This window comes from Amphiprion ocellaris, chromosome 11 (genome assembly GCF_022539595.1).
Source record: "Amphiprion ocellaris isolate individual 3 ecotype Okinawa chromosome 11, ASM2253959v1, whole genome shotgun sequence".
In the NCBI taxonomy this organism is placed as follows: domain Eukaryota; kingdom Metazoa; phylum Chordata; class Actinopteri; family Pomacentridae; genus Amphiprion; species Amphiprion ocellaris.
In genome coordinates, this window is record NC_072776.1 from 7,739,705 (window position 1) to 7,763,471 (window position 23,767).

The following is a 23,767-nucleotide window of genomic DNA, read 5'->3' on the forward strand; positions in this document are numbered from 1 at the left end:
CAGATGGCAGAGCACATATGTCGTGGGTCTCTTTGGTCAGGTACACTGAGGAATACTTCTGAGAGGTGGCCTACCTTTGCTGATATGCACAGGAACTTGGACACTCTATAACAACCTGAGTCATAAGTTGAGCTGTGACATATTAGTTTGTGAAAGACACTCTCGCTGTGAAAGTATTCAAATATACTTACTCGGAGAACATCACTAACTCGTCAAACATTTCTAAAGGTACGTGAAAGCATGAAGAAACTTGCACTTTCTTTTGACATTTATAGCTGGGTGTTTGTGAACTAGGCTCAAGTGCAAGGCAGAGGTGAGGTGAGATCTCAAAGCAGGATAATAAATATAGCACACTTGGTACAAAAACCATGTTAACATGTCTAACTTTGAAGCAGTAATTGACTGCAACATTTTTTGTGGATGGGGAATGAGGAGCAGGAAGAACTTTGAAGTTTTGACATTAACACTGAATCAGTCACAGAATTTACAGAAGTGTGACTTTTTAAGCGATTTTAAAAATAGAGGAGTTTAGAAAAGGTGTTCTGAGTAGCTGAAGACAACAGATGCTTGAGAGACATCACTTGCTTCTACAGTTAAATGAGATTAAAACATACAAGCAAATGAGTATATGTAAAATAGATAGAGATCAACTATTTAACCTGTAATGTGCAGGGCTATTACATAAATAAATTCCCTCAGCTTGCTGCCAGTGAGTGAACATTCAGAAGCGACACGGAAGAAGCTAACCCTGCTGAAGGATAACATTCAAAGACACCTTATATTTGCAGTCAATGGTTTGATAAAGTCAAATGTGAAATCCTCCTCTTAAATGGCAGGTATGCAGAGTAAAATGGGAGCCCATCCCAAGTAGAAGGATAATTTAAATATCTTTGTTGAGCTTCATTAGCAGTGATAATAAGCTAACTGATCTGACTGACACTCCATTTGATTACAGACACAGAGTGACATGATGTAATTGCGACTTGTGATGACAGCTTGGGTAGATGTTAATGAATCTCGGAGTGCATGAATAAACCTCTCTCATTAAAAGTCAACTTTACATTTCCAACATGTTGGTGCATTGTTAACACAGCTGACATAACATTAGTATGTATTGAATCCGCTGCTGTTTTGTTATTAATATGTTAATGCGAGGAGGATCTGCTTCTCTGTATGCAGGTCAAACACAGTTTAGTCCCATGGCTCAATGCAAAGTGAACTTATGCATCCTTCTGTTAGCCGTGGACAAATAGAGAATGGGTTTCAGGTTAGTGCAGTGAGGTTAGGTTAGGCCAGGCCTCTTTGTTTCACTGATAGAAGACCATTACTGAGAAATAATTCTTCCACTGCTGTTAACTTGCTCAGGCTCATAGGCAGCTTTATTTGAACATCATACTTCCTACCATACCAGCCAAAAGTAAATAAAAACCCCATCTGTATAAGATTTGGCTCAGTGCAGATCCAGTGAGTTACAAAAGGAGGAAGGCTGTCCCAAAGCGCTGCTAAAACAGTTCCTCGAGGAACATTTTTATTTTCACAACTGTTTCCAGAAAGCCTTTCTATCTCTCACAGGTCACAATAACCACATTCTATTTTTAAAAAGCTTAAAGTTATGAAAAATGTCTTTATAATAAACATACCTGAATCTGAAGCACTGGGATGTTGCACAACGTTTCTGCATGTCTGTGTATATGAGTGAGAAAGGCACTAATTGTTCTGCTTTTTACAGCTTTGTAATGTCAATATGCCGTTTAATGTTTCACCCCAGCCCAAAGCTACAGCTACATGTGCAGATAATCACGTTGTAGATATGTGAGTGACATAAAATACAATACAGTATCATTTCCATTGTATTCTTCATCTGAATTAAACTTGCTGAGCTCAATTTAAATGCCAACAATGAAGCAGTATTCAGGAGATAATGTGTGGCAGTGGACTCGAGGAAACCACCACCATCCCCTCCATCTCCAAGAATCAGTAACAGAGAAGTGGATTATATTGCATGACTGGTTTGAGAAGTTCCTGATATATCGTATTCTTTGATTCTTTTTTTGAGACACCTAAATGAAAGCAGTGAAGGGGAGAAAAAGAAAGGCATTTCCTTAAATCTGTCACTCCAGAAATTTTGCTCCATGACAGTGTTTCAGACTAGAGAATGTGTTCTGAGGCTGCTGGGAGATCAGCTGTTGGCAAAGCAGGGTGAAGGGCTACATTGATAGAAAATCTATATGCATTCATACAAAACTGGGCATGCTATCATGAAACCAGGAAATATAACATTTATCCCATTTAGGTTTGCATTCAGTCTCAAATTAGAAAGCAGGATATAAAATGTACAGAGTCGTAGTGGACAAAAATGAACTGAATTTCAGTTGAACATTAACTTCCAGAGAGATATTTGCAATGGAACTTTGCACTGTATTAAAGCATGACTATCGATCCTGTTCATTCAAAAACAAATAAGGGATTCAGTTTAAGAGTCCAACATTTGGGCACTGGGACTGAATTCTCAAAATAATATATAGTACCTGTGCTCATTGCAAGGAAGGAGCATCACTAGTGCAAGAATGTGGCTTCATGTGTTTGTTTTAGGACTATAGTGGAGTTCTGTGGTAAAAGGGAAGCTACTTTACCGGGCTTTTGCTGTAATATTTGTCATGGGATCAATTCATTGATGGCATCAGTCTTTTAATGCTGTCAAATATAACCAAAACAATATTAATACGTATCTTAAATTGCTCCAAAATGTTTAAATGACACTTCAATGAGTGTTTATCCTTGCTGTTGCAGAGCTGTCTGGTCTATACTCCAGCCTGTCTCTTGCTAATGTGTGGTCTGTGCTCCAGTAGATAGATTATCTGTGAGGCTACAGTGCCGCTTTAACCTTGGCTAGGAAGGTCGTGGCACTTTGCTGAGTGGTGAAGTCCCTTGAAAGCACCTTCCCATATGTTGATGTACGACTGGCTTATTTTTAAGTGATGTTTTGCTCTGTTGAGACTGCTGGAGCACACACTAGGGTTGTTGTGTCAAGACGGATTTTTTTCCCTCTCCTCTTCTTGACATATTTGATGAAAAGAAAAAGTTGTAGCCTGTGGGACTTGCTTGCAACAGCTGTACTGCAGTATGTGATATTACCAAAGTTTCTAAATCCATGTTTTGTTTTTTTTTTTTTACAACTTTTTTTTTATAAATGCAGATTGCTCAAAAGTACTAACTGCTCAAAGTACATATTTGCATGAGCCCCTCTTTCCTTTAAGATCAAAGTCTTTTTTGAGGAGAGCATCTCCTAAATTATGTTATATGTACATGTCTCCACATCCTGAAAGTATACAGTACAGTACAGTGGTTAAAGTTCAGTAACTTGTATGTCGGGCAACACCTACTACCAATTGACAAAAAACAAAATAATACCAAAAATGCTACAAAAGACTCTTCAAAGTGAAGACAGATTTCTATAAAGTAATGTTGAATTAATTTAAAATGTAAAATAAGTGACTGCATAAGAAACGGGCAGTTTTAAAGGGATTCGCCTAATTAAACCCAGTCAACAAGTCAATTAGTACTAGAACACAGGTAGTGAAATGGAGATCATCTAAATGCAGTGAATGTGTCTCAGATGACTGCAGTATGAAGACACCTGTATCTAGTACTACCAGTCACTGGTGAAGTACTCCTGGATGAAACTACACCCTGAAGGCAAAAGAACACTCCAAGCAACTCGTAAAAGATTACTGAAAATCATAAGTGAGGGGGTGGACACAAGAAAATTTCCAAGTCACTGAATATCCTTTTGAATACTGATAAAGCCATCATTATGAAAAGGAGGGAATATGGTTGTCCTTCAAAACTGAGTGACCCTGCAAGAAAATAATCGGTGAGGAAGGCTACGAAGACACCTCCTCTGAAGGAATCACAAGCTGCTGAGCTCGGTAGGCGAGAGACTTTGCATACAATGACTGCTCCTTGGGTTATTCGCCAAGGTTTTATAGGAGAGAGGCTAAGAAAAAAAGGCACTGTTGGAAAAGCTCATATTAAATCTCAACTGGAGGTTACCAGTGAGCGTTTGAGAGACTCTAAAGTCAGCTGTAAGATTTACGCTTAGCCTGATGAGACTAAAAATTAGCTTTTTTGCGATCAGACTAGACGCTATATTTGGTGGATACCAAAAATTACACATCATCGTCACGAACCAACCATGAAGCATGGTGGTGGTGGCAGCATCGTGATGTGGGGATGTTTCTCGGCAGCAGGACCTGGAAGGCTTGTAAAGGTAGAGTTTTAAAATGAAAGCAGCAAAGTACAGGGGGAAACCTGTGGGGAAAACCTGATGCAATTTGCAAGAAACTGTGACTTGAAAGAAGATTTATTTTCCAGCACAACAATGACCTGAAGCGTAAAGCTAAAGCCGCACAGAAATGGTTTTAAGACAAGGTGAATGTTCTGGAGTGACCAGGTCAGGGCCTAGACCTCAGTCCAATTGAGAATTTGTGGCTGGATTTGAAAAAAGTGGTTCACTGACGATCACCCTGACGGAGCTTGAGCAGTTTTGCAAAGAAGAATGGGGTAAACTTGCAGGGCTCGGCTGATTGAGATCTATGCACACAGGCAAAGTGTTGTAATTGTGGCTCAGTGGTGCATTTACTAAATACGGACTTAAAGAGAGTGAATACTCATGCAATCACTTATTTTACAGTTTTTAATTGGTTGACATTACTTTGTTTTGTATTCACTTCAATTTGAAAAAAATTCTTGTCAAAAAGGTAAATTTAAAAAGACCATGATTATACATTAAAAAGCAATGAAAAGACAAAACTTACAAGGTGGGTGGACACTTTTTGTAGGCACTGCATATTGTCGAGGTGTGGGATCCTGGCTGGAGGTCAAAAGAAAAAATCTAAAGTTTAGAAAGTTTTTTTTTTTTTAAATCAGCCAAAAATAATACAGAAAATACCACTATTGTTTTTAACTTCTGATTGGGTTGGCAGTGTCTTTTGGAGAATGCAAAGCAAATAAAAGCATAAACATCGTCCCCTTGCTCATGAAAAATCTTACACTCGTACTTTAACGTTATTTAACATTTGTTAGTCCTGCTTTTTTATGTCAGGGATCATTCAAAAGCAGTCTTAAAAGAGGGGATGCCAGTATCTGGCCTTTAACCAGCAGCCTTCTAATTCACTTTTCTAATCTCTAGGCTACTACCTACTGCCATCAATTATTTCCACCAGCACACCACAATATATCAGACTGCAGTCAGCCCCAGGTGGGATATATTAGGCAGCAAGTGAAAAGTCAGTTCTTGAAGTTGATTTGTTGAAAGCAGGAAGAATGGACAAGTTTAAGGATGTGAGTGGATTTGACGAGGGCAGATGACTGGGTCGTAGCATCATTCTAGCAACTCATTCAATGCATTGCGTGCCAACACACACATTGGAATTTTATTTTATACAGTTAATGTGCCTGCTAAAAAGTAAGATTTATGTTCAGTTTATTGCAAGAAAAGATAAAAGAAGTGCCCTCTTTTTTATTTATTTTACACAAGTCAATGCTGCTTTTGTCAGCAACTCAAGCATTCTGTCTTTCACTGCCTCCGGTGTGCAGCACACTCACACAAACACCCCTGACACATTGTTATACTTGCTCGACACAGTATTTGAATGAAGTTATCAGCATTGCAGTTATGTTTTGTTAAGCTTTTTGAGGGACGCTAAAAACTCTTGTCTTGCTTTACATTCAGAGAACGTTCTGCTAAACAAATAGCTAAGCAATATATTTCAAGACTTTTTCCATATCAAAATACACATATAATAGTTGTATGTTTTTTGGGAAGAGATTTGACGAATACATAAATAAATGTTGTTTTCTCAAGAATGGAAGCTCATTCTTTACTTTGGGATCAGTATGAGTGCCAATTTTCAGATCTTTCAAACACATCTCAAGAGTTTTCGGCTGTGAACTGACTTTTATTGATTACGCCAACTTACTATCACATGACTGACAATGTAATGACACCTAAACGACCTCCATGATGGCGACTGTGTGATTTGAAAGCTCCAAACAGCAGACCTTCAGTTGATAGTACTTTGTCACACAGCGCAGTCAACATTCAGCAAGTGTCTCTTGAACTGTTTTGTTGTACAAGCAGCAGAGTTCACATGCTTGGTAATTTTCCAAAGTCATCAAAAGTGCAACAGACCACAGCTACGAATGTAGTTATGAAACAAATTCTGTTCTCGACTGAGTCTGCGTTATCTCCGTCTCTTTTAAAATTGCTGCTTGGGAAAATGAAATGATGTGGGTCATTAACTTTTGATTCACTTCAATATTTCCCCAATGTCATCAATTATGAAATGTGCAAAAGCATATTTTAAAAGAGAGTATTATCAGTTCCCCCACTGATTTAACTTTGATAACCCCTAGTCAATGGAATTGACATCAGTAATGCTATTGTCAAACAAAATATTATGCACCACTAAAAACATAAAAAAAACTGTTAAAGATCCTACAAAGCACAAGACATTTTAGTCTGTCCATGTCTGTAACTAAAAGCTCATACAGAAGGAAATAAGAATGAAATGCATAGCAAATTTCATGTGGGAATGTTGGTCTCTGGCAAGAGTTTCATGTTGGATTATTGACACAAGCCACAATGAGAAGCCACAGAGCTACTATCATTCATCAGTTTGTGGTTTATGCACACTTACTCTCACCCCCATTCATTTTTTTATAGATACAGCTGTGAACACTAATTTACATACACGTGTAAAGATCATGTATATCATGGCAGTCTTGACTTTCCAAAGACTCCTTTAAGTCTTAATTGTTTTTGTTTTTTTTTTTTTTTACAATGAAATCATTGAAACACTGCAATGCAGCTTTGTCACAAAAACAGTTATGCATTTTGGTTCTTTCACAGATTTATTATAGGTCTTCTGGAAATATGACAAAAATAGACATACAGCAACTTGAATTACTGCTTTTGGTGATGTAGAGAGCTATGCTAATCAAATCTTCTGAGTGGCATCGCTTTAAACCTGAGAGAAAGTGTAACTGGTTTAAACAAGGTAGTGATTTTCTCTAACTTACAGCAAGCTGCAATGTTTAACCTTACCTAACCTAATGTTACTACCTACAGCAGTAACCTCACCCAGTATTGTAGTGTTCCAAGACCAAGGACTAGCAAAAGGAGCTACATTATGTGATGCCAACCAGCACAACTGCATTGCCTTATAGAATTCCTCCACAGTTACCACTTGACCAGCTGATTGAAAAAATTCTCACCTTCTTCATTGAAAAGATTGGTTTTTATCAAGCCAAATATCTCTCCTATCTCTGCTCAAGACCCCTTTGCCTCTTTGGACCTGTTGAATTGTTTAAAGCCGGTATCACAACACAAAATAGTATAGAAACTGTGTGAGACTCTCATAGAATATCCTTTATATTGTATACATCATCCCTGCTCTGCTTACCAGTACCTGTCCTCTGGATGTGTCCCAGACTTTTTTAAGACTGGTTTTGTAAGGTTGTTTAGCCACTGCCAAAGGAACCTAGTTTATGCCCCACAAACTTCCAGTCAGTTTCATATGAGGCATCCTAAGAAATGACAGCGATAGACCACATGCTGCAGGCACTTAACATGATGGATGCTGACTCAGGTACATGTTCAGCGCTACTGACGCTTGACCTGAGGAAAACATTTGATATAATCTACCACTTTATCGCTATTAACAAACTAAAATCACTGGGCAGGTATTATTAAAACTTCTCTTGACCCTTTTTTCCACTTATGTAACTTGATGAATTTACCTCACTAGCGGCTGAAAATAAACATAGAATACCACAAACAGAACCTTTTCCATTTACCCTTTACTTGTTGCCCTTAGGACATATCCTTTTGTAGCTTCAGACTAAATGTACCATTGAAGGTTTTGATCAGTACTAACATAAAGTGAGCTGCACACAATCTAGGTGATATCTGTGGTTATACACATCTGACTTAGAAAAATGTGGCATTAAAAGGTACACTGGTTTTGGAAATGTTCCAAGTCTATGTATGCCTTTCAAGTTACATATATTAAAACTGTGCATACTTGGTATGAGTTCTGGTGTGGACCCATACCTAAATATATATTTTGTTGTCTGTTTTGCAGGTGAACATCTCCGGATATGTCCTCAGGGAAACACATGTTGCACCCTGGAAATGGAGGACAAATTTGGCCAGCAGAGTAAACAGGACTTTGAGAATCTGGTTGACGAAATGAGTCACGAACTGAGAACCACATTTGTTTCCAGGCATAAAAGATTTGACGGTAAGTCTATTTTTCCATTTTGCTTCTTTTTTTGAAATTGTTTTGATGGTCAGCCACTGTAAGACAAATTGCTGCAGAGAAGAAAATGAAAGGATTGAGACTGTGTGTGTTAATATGAAAGGGTTCACTGCCGTTCTTTAGCTGTCCTCACATAAGAGGAGACGAGATGTAAAAAAATCTCATTAATATGCCTTGGAGTGGAGAACTCTCTTTTTGGATTAGACAAACATGGCTTCTTGCACAACAGATTGACAGCTTGAATGGCAGCACGGAGCCCAACTCTGCATTATTAAGGTTGTTTGGTGGTCTTGTGCTGTATGTGATCTTGTCTTAGCCCCATTGAGACTATCTTGACCACCACACATCCACTGAGGGAATATGCTCATTATTGAACCCAGTCTCGCTCTACCTCTCCACTTGTCCCTCTTAGTGCCCTCCTCTACAGAGTCCAGTCCTTCTAGTTACAGTTTAATGAGAAATAATAATCCCTCCAGTTCCCAACATTAGACTGTGTTGGTAGTTTGCTTATTACTTATCGCTGCTGACTACAGTGAAGGGTGGTAGAGGTCAAAATTGCAAAGAATGCAGGAAACCACCAGTCAACACTGTCATTTATTTTGATTGTTATTTATTAGGAAGGATTACTGTATCTGAATTATCTTTGTCTTTATGGGAACGATGGGACAAACCTTAACACCTCACAAGGGAAATATGCACATTAACATTCCTTTTTTTTTAATAAAAAGTCTAAAAATATTGGATCATAATATGGTCTGACTGTAGATTAAGACACATTATAAAATAAGACTATGCTGTATTAATATTGAAAGCTTAAAATGTGTTATCACAATTGTTAAGTTGTTCTATGACCATAAAATTTTGGCAATCTTGACCTAAATATTGAATAATCCATAAGTGCCAGTGCAAGCAAACTTTATTTATAATGGCACTCTCAAAGCTGGCGACAAAAGGGTGCTTTGCAGGAAATAGAAAATATGATGATATGTAGATACCACAACTTTTTAGAATGTAGAAAAAGACAAAGGAGACAAGAGGGCTTAAAGTTTAAAGACACTGTACTGTTATAAAGCAACAGACTTTGTGAACATGGACTGGTTTGTGGGGTCATGAAATTTGAATTATCTCTGAGAGTTGTAATTTTACTTGCAGACTGAGATGGCTGAACTGATGGTACTCTTAGGATCCAGCTCGTTTGCGACAACATGAAGTGCAGACTGACATCAGAGTTTTAGTTCAATAAATGCCTAAAGTAAATATCTACAAGACAAAGTGCACAAATACAGCAAACCCCGAGCATGGTGAGCTCCAGCAGCAATTCAAGTTATCCAGATATGCCTTTTATCCACACCTTTTTGTTGAACACTATTAGGCCTGTATACCACCCAAAAACTCGTGCAATGCTACTAAAACTCTAAAATATTCAGCCCCTCTGCATCTTCCGTACTTAATTCTTCAGACCTAAAACAGCTAGGAGTTAAAGAGAAACAAGTATAGAGGGCAGCAGCCACAGATGAAGAGGATCCTAAGAAAGCAACAAGTAGCTTGAGCCATGACAGCACCACACTGTCTTTTAAATATCCCACTGCTTTACTTCTGTGCAGCAGCACAACACAGATAATAACAGCAACACGCTGATGCGGATCAATTAATTGCTGCATTCACAGCTTGCTTGCATATTCACTGCTGTACTCTACTAGCAGACAACAATCACACAGTAAAACCAATTGCTCTCTGAGAGGACTTGCCTAAGTGTACAAAAAGTCTGTTCCAACTAACTTGGGGTCGGCAGTCAATCGTTGGACTACACAAGGAGGCAGACATCAGTGCACGATTACACTCACACCAGGTCTTTGGATTGTGGGATGAAGCTGGAGCATCTGGAGAAAGCCCACGCAAGAACAAGGAGAACATACAAGCTCTCCACAAAAAGACCCAAACTGACAAAACAGACAAGATACAAACACAACTATCAAGTGCTATATTTAAACAGGTTTCCAAGTAAATTCAAAGATGGCTTTTGTTTTGTTGTTTCGTATGGTTGTGTTATTTCAGTATAAGTGATTCTCCTTGATTTCATAATTTTAATTAAGCTTCATCATCCGCTAATGTAGTATCTTCTATTTTCTGAGACTTGATTACATAATGAACACATAAGTGGCTTTGCCTAATCTTTCAGCACCTTGTTATGTGTCCTTTACAGGATACCACCTTCACCATTAAGTGCTTGTTATACAATCTTTTAATATCGTCTAAATAAAACTAAATTACACAAGATATATAGAGTCGACATGAGTTACACTTCTTTTTAGATCTAATGTAATGTAATTTTAATCCTCTAAAGTAGGAGGTGGAAGCATAGATTTTCATATTGGGCTATCTAAATATATCCAAAGTCAACAACTGAATAATGGTTGAGTGATTAATAGCGCAATTTAATACCAAGCAGTCAATGTCTTGTCTCTCCATCCTCATTCTTTTCAAACTATTCAACATATTATATGAAACAAATGCTATTGGGTTACAGCTTGCAACCCTCAGATGATTGCACATTGCCCAGAAACTCAATGTCACAATGCCTGGGTGATGTCTGTCTTTTTTTTTTTCCAGGAATATACACTTTCTTGAGCTCACATGTGATTCCTGGAAGCATGCATAAATAAATAAGTGTTATTTTGATCATCCCCTGTCAGGACAGTGAATATCACGAGGAGGCCTTCAGTAAGGAGGGAAATGGGGTTTGTCCAGCAGCACTTAGACGCATGACTCCAGGCACCCCTGTTTCTCTTGGGGTTTCCTGCCACTCTCCATAATTTCATTGAAGTCAAAGCAGATGCAGTATGCAGGTTTTATGCAGGAGACTGTGTGTCTGCTGAGGGTCTCTGCTGACAACTTGTTTTGAGAAATCTCAGATACTATTTCCAAGATTAAAATTTCACCCTTCTTTTTTAAAAAACATTCTAATATAATCAGAGTGTTTTAGGTGTGGAGCTGTTAGTTTTAAGTAGAGATTTCACAGATATTATTTGTGTTTTATTAGGATTCTGTTCCCAAAACTGTATTCTTCTTCATGACGTTGCCAAAACAATTGCGGTAGCCTTGATGCCAAACCAATGCACTTAGTTAAAGATCTCCACAATAGAGCTTTGAGTTCACTTTGATGCACTTTACTATCTATTGAGCACCTGGCTCTGGAGTACCACCTACACAGAGTCAGCGTATGTGTATATTTTCTTGTCTTTATGCAGACTGTGATGAGTGCTACTGTAGCTGATAGTAGCTGGGCAGCCCACGCATTCCTGACACCACAGCCTATGTGTCACAGCGAGAGGGCACAGTCTCGACTCTGCCAAGACACATCCACGCAGAAATATCCACAACCACTCAGGGGCACAGTGCTGCCGTATGAATCTAAGAAAGAAACGGCATCACGCAGCCTCACTGACTGCAATTAAGCTAAACTTCTGTTTAAGTTTCTCACCTTAATGCGTATCCTTAAAAACACAGGAGAAATTGCTGAGAGAAACTGTACAAAACAGTGCCCGGCACTGAGAATTCTTCTCTTTCTCGCTCATTAAAGACCAAGTCAGGGTTTGTAATTGTTAATCAATTGTTGGGCCTTCTGACCACAAACACCATGGGTGCTGGGTAGTGTAGCAGAATATTAATGCGGTCCACCCTCCGTGATTGATTTTTTTGGAGTTACCCACACACTCTTATTTCTGGCACCCATTGGTGTCAGTTGTATTGTTGGAAAGTTGTTCTTCTTTTACGTGCAAAATTATGAGAAGTGAGTTCGCTGCTCTCCGTCGTTCTCGAGGTGCCCTTGAGCAAAGCATTTAACCTGAAATGACTTCTCAAAAGCTGCCAACCATAGAAGACAGTCCTGTGCTGGCTAGCTACCAAATGCGGATGTGTGTGACGAGATGAATGTGAAGCTGGGCAGTGCTGAAAAACGCATGCTTGTTCAGCAGAATCCTTCGTTAGTTAAGAAGTCCTGTTGGACCATCCATTCAGAGACCAGGATAGTGTTTAGAATTCAGGGAGAAATGCCACAGCCTCGCTGCAGACTTGAATTGTCTGAGAGTGCATTCTGCTCAGATTTCAGATAGAAAGCTTTGAAGTACAAAAATTTGTACTTTGATTCGTTCAAATTCTTGTTTCTGTTCATGAATTTTTCCAGGACTCTGCATGTTGGACAACAGTAATCCCTAGTAACATTTATAAACTCGTCTGCTAACAATTCCCATGAGAGCTTGATATAGCAACCTTTAAATATGAGGAAATTGAATCCTTATTTGCAGGTTACATTTGTCTTGACTCACCAGTGCACCATTTACTCTTTCAAATGTACCAGCTGTGAGTTTAAATTGAAATGCCTGCGCTTTTAACCGCCACTGTGTGACTCACAATAGGCTTGCAACTGGAATTAACACAAGGAAATGGAGACATAAAAGGTCAGCCTGTCATGTTCTCTGCAGCTGCACAGAACTCGGAGCAGCTCTGTGCAGACGGCCACTTCCTGACAGATCAATCAATGGCCCAGCCTATGATTGACAAGTGGAATGTGAAGTGCAGCAAAATTGCTAGTTTCATGTGCAGCCATGATAGCTGGAGGAGGCTGAATACTGAGCGGCGTGCATTATATTATGCAGTTTCGATGATTACAAAGTGAGAGACGTGCTCCTTCTCTGACTGGCTGCAGTCCTGTAGGAGAAGACATCGAGTGCTTCGCTGGAGATAACAGCTGTTTACTGCATGAGGGCCGACAAATTGTGTAATTTTTGCAATTTACTCGGAGTAGCCCTGATGATAAATTACAAGTAGTTCCGACAGCGTTTTGCTTGCAGGACTGCACATAAGAGACATCTGACAAATGATCAGAAAAAAAGCTTCTTGGCCTAAATTTATGTGGCTCATTTGGTAGCATGCTACTGATGGTGTGGCCTTGAAATCAAATGCTGCTCAGTACTGTTAGTCCCTTATGGAGTTTTTGATTTTTGAGAATGAATACAATATATAATCATTACCAGTCTCACATGATTTTAAGCAGACCCTCTTTTTTTTCCTAAATGTGTAGTGCCAGGGCTTTTCCAAGTTTTTCCAACTGAGTATAGGTTTTCTGCAATAGTCTAATTATATTAAGATTTGTTTTGGACTGGTTTAGACTGGTTTGAAATTAGTTTAGACTTTAGACTGGTTTTTAGATAAGTTGTGACTAGTTTTGACTGGTTTAGACTAGAATGGTTTTGACTAGTTAGACATAGTTGTAGAAGAGTATAGACTGTTTTTGGACTAGATTAGGCTTAATTTAGACTGGTTAAGCCTGGTTTTAGACTAGTTTAGAATGGTTTTCGACGTATTTTGGCTGGTTTTAGCAGCTCTGTCATGTTACTGTGACAAGAAGACAAACAGACTTCTGTATCATTGAGTCTGTATTGAAGGACATCAGTTGGTGAGCTCAGTTTTTATATAAAAAATGTAGAAAATGAGATTTTTCTGTTTTCTGACACAGAAACTTTGAAGAACATCATTATTCATATCATTAAAATATGCATTCCCTGTTCAAACTAAATCTACTGTAGCTTATCTCGTAAATGTAAAAAGAAGATTTTATCTTCTTCAAAGTTGTCCTCTGAGCCAAACTAAGCTGTCTCTTTGTGTGCAGGTTGCCCCCAACCTCTGCACACATTTGTGCATTTTTTAATTATCTTGCTTTAACACAGAATAAATACAAACTACCACAAACTGAATGACATTTTTTTAAATCTAAAAACTACTGCAAATATCACACAAGTCTCTGCTGGGACAAATTAGTTACACTGAAGATCCAGCTTCAGTTTGTCCTAATTACCTGGAATCATTGTATAGATTCTTAAATTTGCAGTCTGCTCTGAGGCCTTGTTTACACCATTACTTGTGTGCAAATATCTGGATTTTCTCTAAGACAGTATTAGGGTTATATATGTATTGATTGCAGCCTGATTGGTTTTGATTACTGTGTTTGTGCTTTAAAAAACTTGCACTTCCACAGATTTTGAATGTGGTTCAGTAATATGTGGTCTATTAAACCACAGTTTTCCGACCTCGCAGATTCTTTTCTTCATGCATTGTATTTACTCAAATGAAGACGGCTGACTGGTGGTGGAAGACCAAGCCTTTTATCCTGCTTAGCTGGCTGGTCACAGTTCAGGAGACTGTGTGGTAATTAATTCTGCAGGCCACTTCCCATGAGAGTCCTCACAGTAGATGTCATCCCAACCACAGCTACCTTTGTTGTGTGCTAAGACAAACCAAGCTGACTTTATTGCCTCTAAAAGCTGCAGCATACTTATGAATGAAATCCCCTCAATTTGCACTTTTGTCCCTAATTTAGCTCAAATGTTTAAAACAGGAATGTTGCTGAAATAGACCACTGCCATCTCTGATTCCAGTAGACCATCCATCAGTAGGTTTCTGCAGAAGCACAGAAACAGAAGCTTTCTTCTCTGTCAGGGAGAGAGAATGACTCTGTGTGACCTCAGCACAGCTCTGTTCACAACACTGAGGAGTCAGACACAAACTGAGCTTCATCAGCGAAATGTACTGAACTCTGCAACTTGGAAGTGTTTGAATCATTACTGTCCAGCATTTCAGCATCATTATCCTCTGTTTGCAGCTCGTGCAACCATTAATTTGGACAGATTTCTTAATTACCAATATGTGTTAAGGATTAATGTAAGCTTTCCAGATATTTTTAAAAAAGTTTCTGACAGTTCACTAAATCTTTCATTGTAGACTATGATCCCTCTAATGATTTTTCACTAATTAGACGATGATGTCTTTTTTAACTTAATATTTCACTCGCTGAATTATACCGAGGCCATCAATAATGTAATTATTCATAGTAATCACTCCAAAACAGAGCTTAAAATTCTGTCATATATATACATCCCATTTTGACATTGAACTGCTTTGATTATGTTCAATTAATATCTCCGATTTTTTTGTTTTTTCCCGAACGGACCTTTTCAATTAATATCTGTTTTGAAGCTGTCATTAATCAGTCTGAATACTTTCTTTACCAAAAACACTGAAACATATTCTCAAGAATACTGGAAATACTTTGTACTAAACCATAGTGGATGCAGTAATAAAAGATGTAGTATAGTAATATATGTATGTGGAGTCACATCAGAAAGGTTTGTGTGAAGGGAAGCTAATTTTATCAGATCCCCAGAAGAGGTATTACATTGAGATGGCGCCGGATAAGATGTGCTAATGAACAATAATTAACTGTGATAAGAATAGAGAAAGCAAATCTTTTATAGGCATGTGGCGTGTGATAAATCAGAGGCAGTTTTTGACTGAGCAGATTTATGCGGGATTAGAACCTTTACCCTTCAAGCTAATATCAAGAGTTATAATAGCTGCTGGTTGTGGCTAAAAATACATTTGTCTCACTCATGTAATCGCATTATAAAATAGCGCTTTGTGCATCCTACAACCTTGAAAATGAGGCATGTTTTTTCACATTTTGCTCTCTGTTAGTGGGCGACGTGGACAGCTCTTGATAGAACTAATCAGATGTGACTTGGTGTGGTGTCACCGAGAGTCGTGCCATTTTGTTTCTCTGCTGCCACAAGCTGTAATTTTACCTGCATTGCTGGGAATTAATGACCACTTCAAATCCATTACACTTTTTGTCTGGGACGTCGCGATAAGTGCCTGCAAATGTGCAAGACTCAGAGGGGCCAGATGTGACTTTGCTCCCCTGAACTGCTGAGAGAACATCTCACTGAGATATGCACAGGGAGCTGCTTCTGTAAATGTAGTAGCCTTAATGGTCCGTCTCCATCTGAGATAAAACTAGTAGTCAGTGTCCATGGTGTCAGAAGTGTACATGCCGTTACAGGAAAGATTCCAAATAGCTCTTGTTTTTAATTATCCCCTTATTTTTAGTATTTTTCTGCTGGCTTTGTCCGCACTGTCACACCTTTTTCCACTGACCTTCACCGCCTTGAGGCTAGTGAATTTAAGAGAGCAGTAATCAGTATTTTACTAATAACATTGAATCAAAGAATAAAGGTGCAATGTGAAATGTAACTAATTCACAAAAAGAATTATCACTTAATTTTGTAGGTCAGACTGTATTATAATTTTCCCCTGCGATTTTCTGCTGTCATTAGCCCAAATGCTAATGACAAGTAGCGGCTGTAAATGATAAATCTCTGATGAACCCACTGTGCGCTACCCACCAGACAGAGTTAGCAGTTAGCTAACCAGATTTGTCTGTCAGGAGTTGACAGAGACCAAAATAGAAATGAAGGGAGAGCAAATATTGGGCTGTAATGTGTGCAGAATGCTGTCCTGAAGTGACTCCAAAGAAAGGCATATCTGGCTGTTGTATGTGTGAAACTGTTTACCATTTACGAGGTGATAATGTGTGCAGAAAACAAAACAACAAAAACAATCCGCCCCACCAACTAATTAACTGATTAACTGTGCAGCTTTAAAGCTTTGAATTAGACATTTAACGCAGGGATATAAAGGACATTCAGTAAAACTACGCTCCCCTTTATAAGACTGATGTCTCCTCGGACTTGTCTTTGCAGTCAAATGCATGAGTTTTGAAGCCTATTTAAATTTTAATCTTGGCCCTTGAACGCTGGCACTATCATTATGGAGAGCAGATGGTCAGAAATATTACCATTTTATCCCAATTTCTAGTGAGTCGTTGAGGTCATGAGCCAAACAACAAGTGGTGCCTAGGAAAGGAGAATGGGGAAGGTATGCGGACCCTACAGACAAACTGCATTGTGCTCTCACACTAAAGGATAATTTATTACACTTCATCTGCCCACCTTATGCTTCCAACATATGGAGAAATACTCAAATGTGCAAATGTGTACACAAGAAATCATTCAGCAATATATATATCCTTTCTATTAAGGTACATATGAGCTTTGGACAATACAGGCCTCTTGCACAGCAAACACAGAACTTATTGCTTTCCGGAAGTATATGAGGAAGGCTCCTATTGCCATGTCAAAAGTAGTTTACAGGAAATAAAAATCAACAAAGCTGTGCAGCCTCTTCAAAATGAAATCAACATCACATGCCCTAATTTAATTCCTATTTTGGTATTTTTTGGTTCTTGGCTTGTTTGCCGTCTGCACTGCAATCAAGCAGACATCCCTTTTAAAGCAGCGTTCTGTCCTGCAATCAGACACATTTAATGTCAATTTCTATTTTAATCATAGACGCAGGGAAGGTTCCAAGTTCATCTTATGAAAGCATAACTATGTACGCACTGTACAGAGTAATTCCTGTCGACACAGCCATGCATGACAGGAATCTGGACAATAAGTTTTTCTTTTTTTCTTCCAGAATTCTTCCTGGAGCTGCTGGAGAACACCGAGAGGTCCCTGAACGAGATGTTTGTGAGGACTTACGGCAAGCCATACATGCAGAACTCGGAGGTGTTTGAGAACCTGTTTGCTGAGCTGAAGCGCTATTACACGGGAGGGAACGTTAACCTGGAAGAGATGCTTAATGACTTTTGGTCGCGGCTGCTGGAGCGTATGTTCACGCTGCTCAACTCCCAGTATGTCATCACCGAGGACTATCTGGAGTGTATCAGTAAGTACACCGACCAGCTCAAGCCCTTTGGAGACGTGCCCAGGAAGCTCAAGGCTCAGGTTACCCGCGCATTCATCGCAGCACGCACATTTGTCCAAGGGCTTTCTGTCGGCCGGGAGGTGGCCCAGAGAGTGTCCAAGGTAAAAGTTCTCACCACTTTAGTCAAATTAAGATTTAACAGGATTATAAAAATGTTTAAATAACCAACCAGCTGCTTGTTTCTGTCACTTAACTTGATTCCACTTGCTGATTCTGGAGCAAAATATTCAGGATTTGATGAATTTTAAGAACCTCAAGGTCTTGTTTGTTTTGTGTTTCTGCAGCAAACGCACATCTCCCCTGTTTTTTTTTAATGTTTTTTTTTTGAACAGCAACAAGTTTCTCCCGTCTGACTAATGTGGGTTCTGACGGTGCATGTCTTCAGGAAATTCGGGGCTTAAGGCGGCTTGTTCAGGCGCTGTCTAGAAAGCAGCGTTGAAGGCTACGTGGATTGCTCAAGAGAAATGAGAGAAAAAGAAATTTCTGCCATCACTGTTTATTGCTCTCTTGCCTAATATTTGTTCACCCAGTGTACAGAAGCCATTAATCATGCTCCTGCCTTAGTATTCTGTTTGATGCAATGTAATCTTAATGCAGCTTCTGCGGTATATCATACTGCCCTGGGAGAGTGTGTAGTTTTGATCATGTACAAAGTAAGATTAAAGGCAAAGCAAAGGGCCAAGGCTCGGATTTAGTCACACTCAACAACAACAAGGTTGTCTCTACATGCCGTCTTATGAGCTGAGAGAAGCACTGGTTCCGTAGATTTTTTTCCAATACTGTAGTGATATCAGTGAGATTAAATTATCAAGACTATAATAAATATTTATAGAGCCCTTGTACAATATATAACTAGGAGGTAATGAAAATAAAGAATAGCTCAATATTGAGAGAGAAAAAGGAGCTGCTGTTCTCTGAGAAATCCAGCATTCATTTTCACCTCGTACCACCACGTTGCACTCATTGAACTCGTTCCCTTCACTTCCCTGACACCAGCCGCTCATTTAGAAGTAGCCACAGAGGATGTGTTGTTAGTATGCGTTTACTGAGTTACACCCCGCGTTTCTCACAAGCCAGCATGTCCCAGCTTCACCTCTTGACATTTCAGCGGGACCCGAGATCCAGGTCATGTGTCTGGGACTGCAGCCCTTTGATCCCCTCGGTATAAACTCATCACGAGAGATTGGGTGTAAGCATAATGAAAACAGACACCCAGCAAGAGGTGTCAGTTTCCAAGCGCCTCTAAGATGTGACATCCATGCTTATTGCTGCTGGGATATACAGCATATTGAATTTAAGTAGGTGATGTAGTACTTTATTTCTTTTTACAGCTTTGGAGACAAAACACAAAACCCAGCAGAGGCTTTGAGGAGGCGCAAATGTGTGTGGATCTCACAAACACAGCACAAACCACTGCCAGGTTCTCACCTAAACAGCACATCTGCGTCTGTTTGTTTGAAGCGAATAAAAATCTTATAATCATCCAGGTGGTTATTATTTTTCATAGAAATTCTCAAATGGGTGACTAAAAGAGAACTCTTTATCCGTTATATGACAGCCTTCACTGCAGTAAGTAGTGAACAACATGGCAACAATGTGCTCTGTTTGCTTTCTGTTTCTCTGAAAACTATGGTCACCGTTAATGGGTTTTGTAAAATGAAAAGTTTCTCATATTTCACAGCATGATGTCAAGCTATTTAATTCAATCAGTCGCTTAGTTGCATTTCTATTTTAGTACAATCAGGCTGGAATTGCAAGAACTGCATGTACACCATAAAGTCACAGGACAGGTGCATGGATCAAAAACACCAGACCTGAACAGAAAACCAAGACTTCCTGTAGAACACTTGGACTCGCTTTATTAACAACGATGCGTAGGTCCTTCCTCAAGGCAAAATTCCGTTTTGCCTGTATGATCTGTTTTATTCATTTTTAGACAAGGATAGAAGGAGAAAAAACATGTTAATTGGATTTGTGCATTAATTTTTCTTATACCGCTACTTGTAAGATTTTCAGGGGAGGGACGGTGAGAGACTACACTGTATTTGTGTGAAGTTACTGAGTGTGGTGTAGAAAAGGATTGTTTTTTACTCCTAAATCAGTAACATTGTCTTATAATTGATAAACAACTATATTAATAATAAGTGATGGAACATGGTGGAGGAAAATATTTATTTTAGGATGTTTTTTTTTTTTTTTTTAAAGGAAATGAATAAATGAGAATCTGTTACTGGGTCGATATATAATTGAGGGACTTTTGAGGTCCATGGGGTATATCTTGCATAATTTTTTATTAAAAGTAAAAAAAATATATTTTTTATGTTAATTATGATCATGTTTTTACAAATTCCATAATTATTTATTATGGAAACAATCACTTATTAAAAAGAAAAAGACTGGATATCATTAAAATATCAACTAAATAACCGTTAGAATTTAATAACAACCACCTTCTAATTAGTTAAACAATAATAAAATGAGCTTATTCAAAGATTGTTTTGACTGTGTTCTTTTTTATTAACTTGAGATAATCATGACAGATATTTCTTTTTTGGCAATATATCAAATTTTATATGGAAAATAACAAATTGTATCACTTTCGACTAAGTTACTCATTACAAAAACATCTCTCAAAGAAGTGTGTTAATTCCAGATCACATGATCTGCTCCACATGACGTCATTTCCTCCTGAAGAAAAGACTGGCAAGACTCCAAGGCTTTCTTAGTTATTTAATATAAAGTAGTGTGTGAATCAAGTGTGGATTTATCACGTTTACTACAATATCTTTATAAATAACTTTCAATTTAAATTTTACTCAATTGTATATATAATATTTAGAAGAATCTTTTTGTAAAAATGCCGTGTGGTGTTTGGTTATGTTGATTTTCGGCCTGAAAACAGCAAAAATATCAACTATGATACCTGTCAACTATGTTGCAAAAAGTCCTGCAATTATATATTGACCCTACTACTGATGCTACAAATATTTATGCAGTAGTACTGATGATTATTTCAACACACAACCTCTAATTCTACTGGAAATTATTCCGTGTGTTACTGCCTTACACCTGTGTCAGGTGAGATAGACGCCTGCAGGAGTATTTTTACATTATTCATTATCAAGTTTGTTTGCGACGCCAGCCGTCTGCCAGTTAATGTGTGAAGGTTGTCTGTTAGTCAGGGCAGGTGTATTTGAGCCTTCGTCTCTCTAGGGCTACGAAAATACAACCACTTTATGATTCTTATCACTGGGCTTAGAACGAAGTAGGGGTCGAAGCACATCAAACATTAACACACCCCATTCTCTAATTTGCAGGCCGGGAGAAGGTCAGCTATAGTTTTATCTCCTCCAGGCTCCACTACTGTACCTCGCTTTGTCCTGAGCAGGCGAAATGTTCGTAGTTAAGACAAAATGCTGCTGCCAAACCTCGAGCACTGTCCAAGAGAATCCACTACAATTAACTGTTTTTTTTTTCTGTGCTGCACTTACCTGTCTGTTTGAAAATTTTATAGATTTTATTTCCTGTTTTTAAAACCGCGCTTGTCAGCCTCCTGCTTACGCCTTTGATCTGCTAATTCCCCCCCTCAAGCTTGATTGCCACTTGAGATCTTTTTAGAGGGCACTTTTTAGCCTTTGCTTGTCACAAAGAGGTGGTTTGGTGGTTTTGTTGGTCCCTCAGGCAGGTAAAGTCATATCTTCTTTTCACGTACAGCACAGCATAAGATAATTTCTCCTCTTCTTTACCGTACAAACAGCCACCCTGTAACAAAAAAGAGCTAAATTCTGCTCATGCATCGTCTCTAAAGACACAAGAGCATCCTGAATGCCAAAATCTAAGAGTTTTGCTTTGATTTTTTAAAATGAAATCAGACTGTAAGTGCTGGTTTGGCGTGGTCTGTCACGGTGAAGTCTTAAAAAGCAGGGTTTCAGACTGAAAGATGCTTAATAAGACGCTTGTTGGTGCGTCATGGAAGAGAGAAAATATTAGCTGCTACCCAGGAGCTTTCATTTCACATGTATCTCCAGGACTCCAGAGTGGAAGCATTTGCATGTGGAGAGTTTGAATGTTGAGTGCTACATGCTCTTCAGAAATCACGTCATAAAATCAGTTCGGCGGATCGCACAGTCAAGTTTGTATTTTCTCTCAAATGTCACCGCACAAGGTTACACGTAGAAAACACTGACAAGATGTTGCTCTTTTGGTATAGACACAGTTTCTAGCTGATGGCCCCTGCAGGAATTTGTACAACTATAGTCTCAAGAGGCTAAAATGATCAATTTGTCTAAAGGGGTTTTATAATTTGCCTCCTCTGTCCTTAGACATCCTACTGAAGCATTGTGTTTTTTCAAGCGTCGCCTGAGTGAATGAGGTACACGCTTGAATCCGCAGCTTGGAATTAGCACCATTCATTTGATGTACAACAATGCCCAATTAGACTGTGAATTCATCTAATTTGTCTGTAAAAAAAATAGCAAAAAATAATGTTTACATCCAAACATTTTCTTTATGTTAATCAGGATGTCTTGGCAAACATTTGAAAAGCATCATGCTCGGGCAGTTGTGACACGGGGAGCTTGTGTTGGGTTTTAACAAAGCAACACACTCAGTAACAAATTCAAACACTCAATTAAAGCCACAATTGGCTGTTAAACTGACTCATTATGTTGTTCTTTTGCACCCACTTCAAAGGCGTTATGAATTTAATTGTGGCTAATAAATTAACTTTCACCCACTAAAATAATCCTGTGTTTCTGTCTAAAACCACTTTGACTGTATGAGCCGAAAAGCTGTAATTAGGTACTTTAGCCTTAGCTCTAAGGAATGTGTCATAACACAGATCATATGTCCAGAAATCTGCAATTTTGTTTAAGCATCTCTAGGTCAATTTATACAAGGTAGTTAATCGTAATTTCTGCACCTCTATCTATAATTGGATTATTTGCAAAATCTTGTTTAAAAGGTGCTTTGAAATTCTGTGACTGCTTTTTATGGAAGAAAACCAGATACAGGGTCATTTTAAAAGTTGTAAGATCTCAGTAGTGATTGATTTTACCCAAAGGCTAGTGGGAAGCAGAAGTGAACAAAGTTGCTTCTTGTAGCTCACTTTATTACCTCCCTATTTTATTATCTATACATTTAGTCTCTGCAATGCAATAATGTATTTCAGTATTGTTGGGCTGTCTAAGGCCAGTTACAGTTTTAAACCTATATTGCTTATTCTTGCAAGCCAGTAAGTAAACCTATGGCGATGTGCTCGTAAACATGATTTATCTGATTTCTTCGATGTGGTATGATTATCTGTGAGTCAGTGATATTTATGGGTCTCCTTCCTGAAGCTCTTATTAGTTGGGGCTTTGTATTTATAGCCCAATGCCACCATGCCCTCTTTACATAAAATTCCTGATAGCTGACAGTGATTGCACACATTTAAAGTCTTTAGTCAGCAGGAACTGTCTCATTTTTTTGACTTGCTTTTGATTTCTGAATTTTTAGCAGCTTTTTTGTGTAAAATTGTTCTGATAAAACTTTGCAAAAGTTCTCAAGCAGCACTAGACAAACATTTTTCTTCACATAACTTACTGGAAAACTAGAAGGGCACTGTAAGAGCACAATTCCAACAGTCTATCTTGCAGTTTCAAGGGAAGGGAACTTGATCCACATCAAAATTTAGAGGATTCTTCCTGTGCCTATGCTCTACTTTTCCAACAAATTTTAAGAAATTCAGTCTGGTTGTTTTTAGATAATCTTGCTGGCAAAGGAACAAATCGTCAACTGTGGTT

At 38.6% G+C, this 23,767-nt stretch overlaps 1 protein-coding gene across 2 annotated transcripts in view; it reads left to right on the forward strand.

Moving 5' to 3' along the window:
* LOC111569954 (glypican-6-like) overlaps nt 1-23,767 on the forward strand; it is an 84,361-nt gene that overhangs the window by 10,060 nt on the left and 50,534 nt on the right. For both annotated transcript variants that reach the window (XM_035949122.2, XM_023272427.3), the window contains exons 2-3: nt 8,148-8,306; nt 17,694-18,085. In XM_035949122.2, the coding sequence (XP_035805015.1) occupies nt 8,148-8,306; nt 17,694-18,085 (551 nt within the window). The remainder of the gene's footprint in view (nt 1-8,147; nt 8,307-17,693; nt 18,086-23,767) is intronic.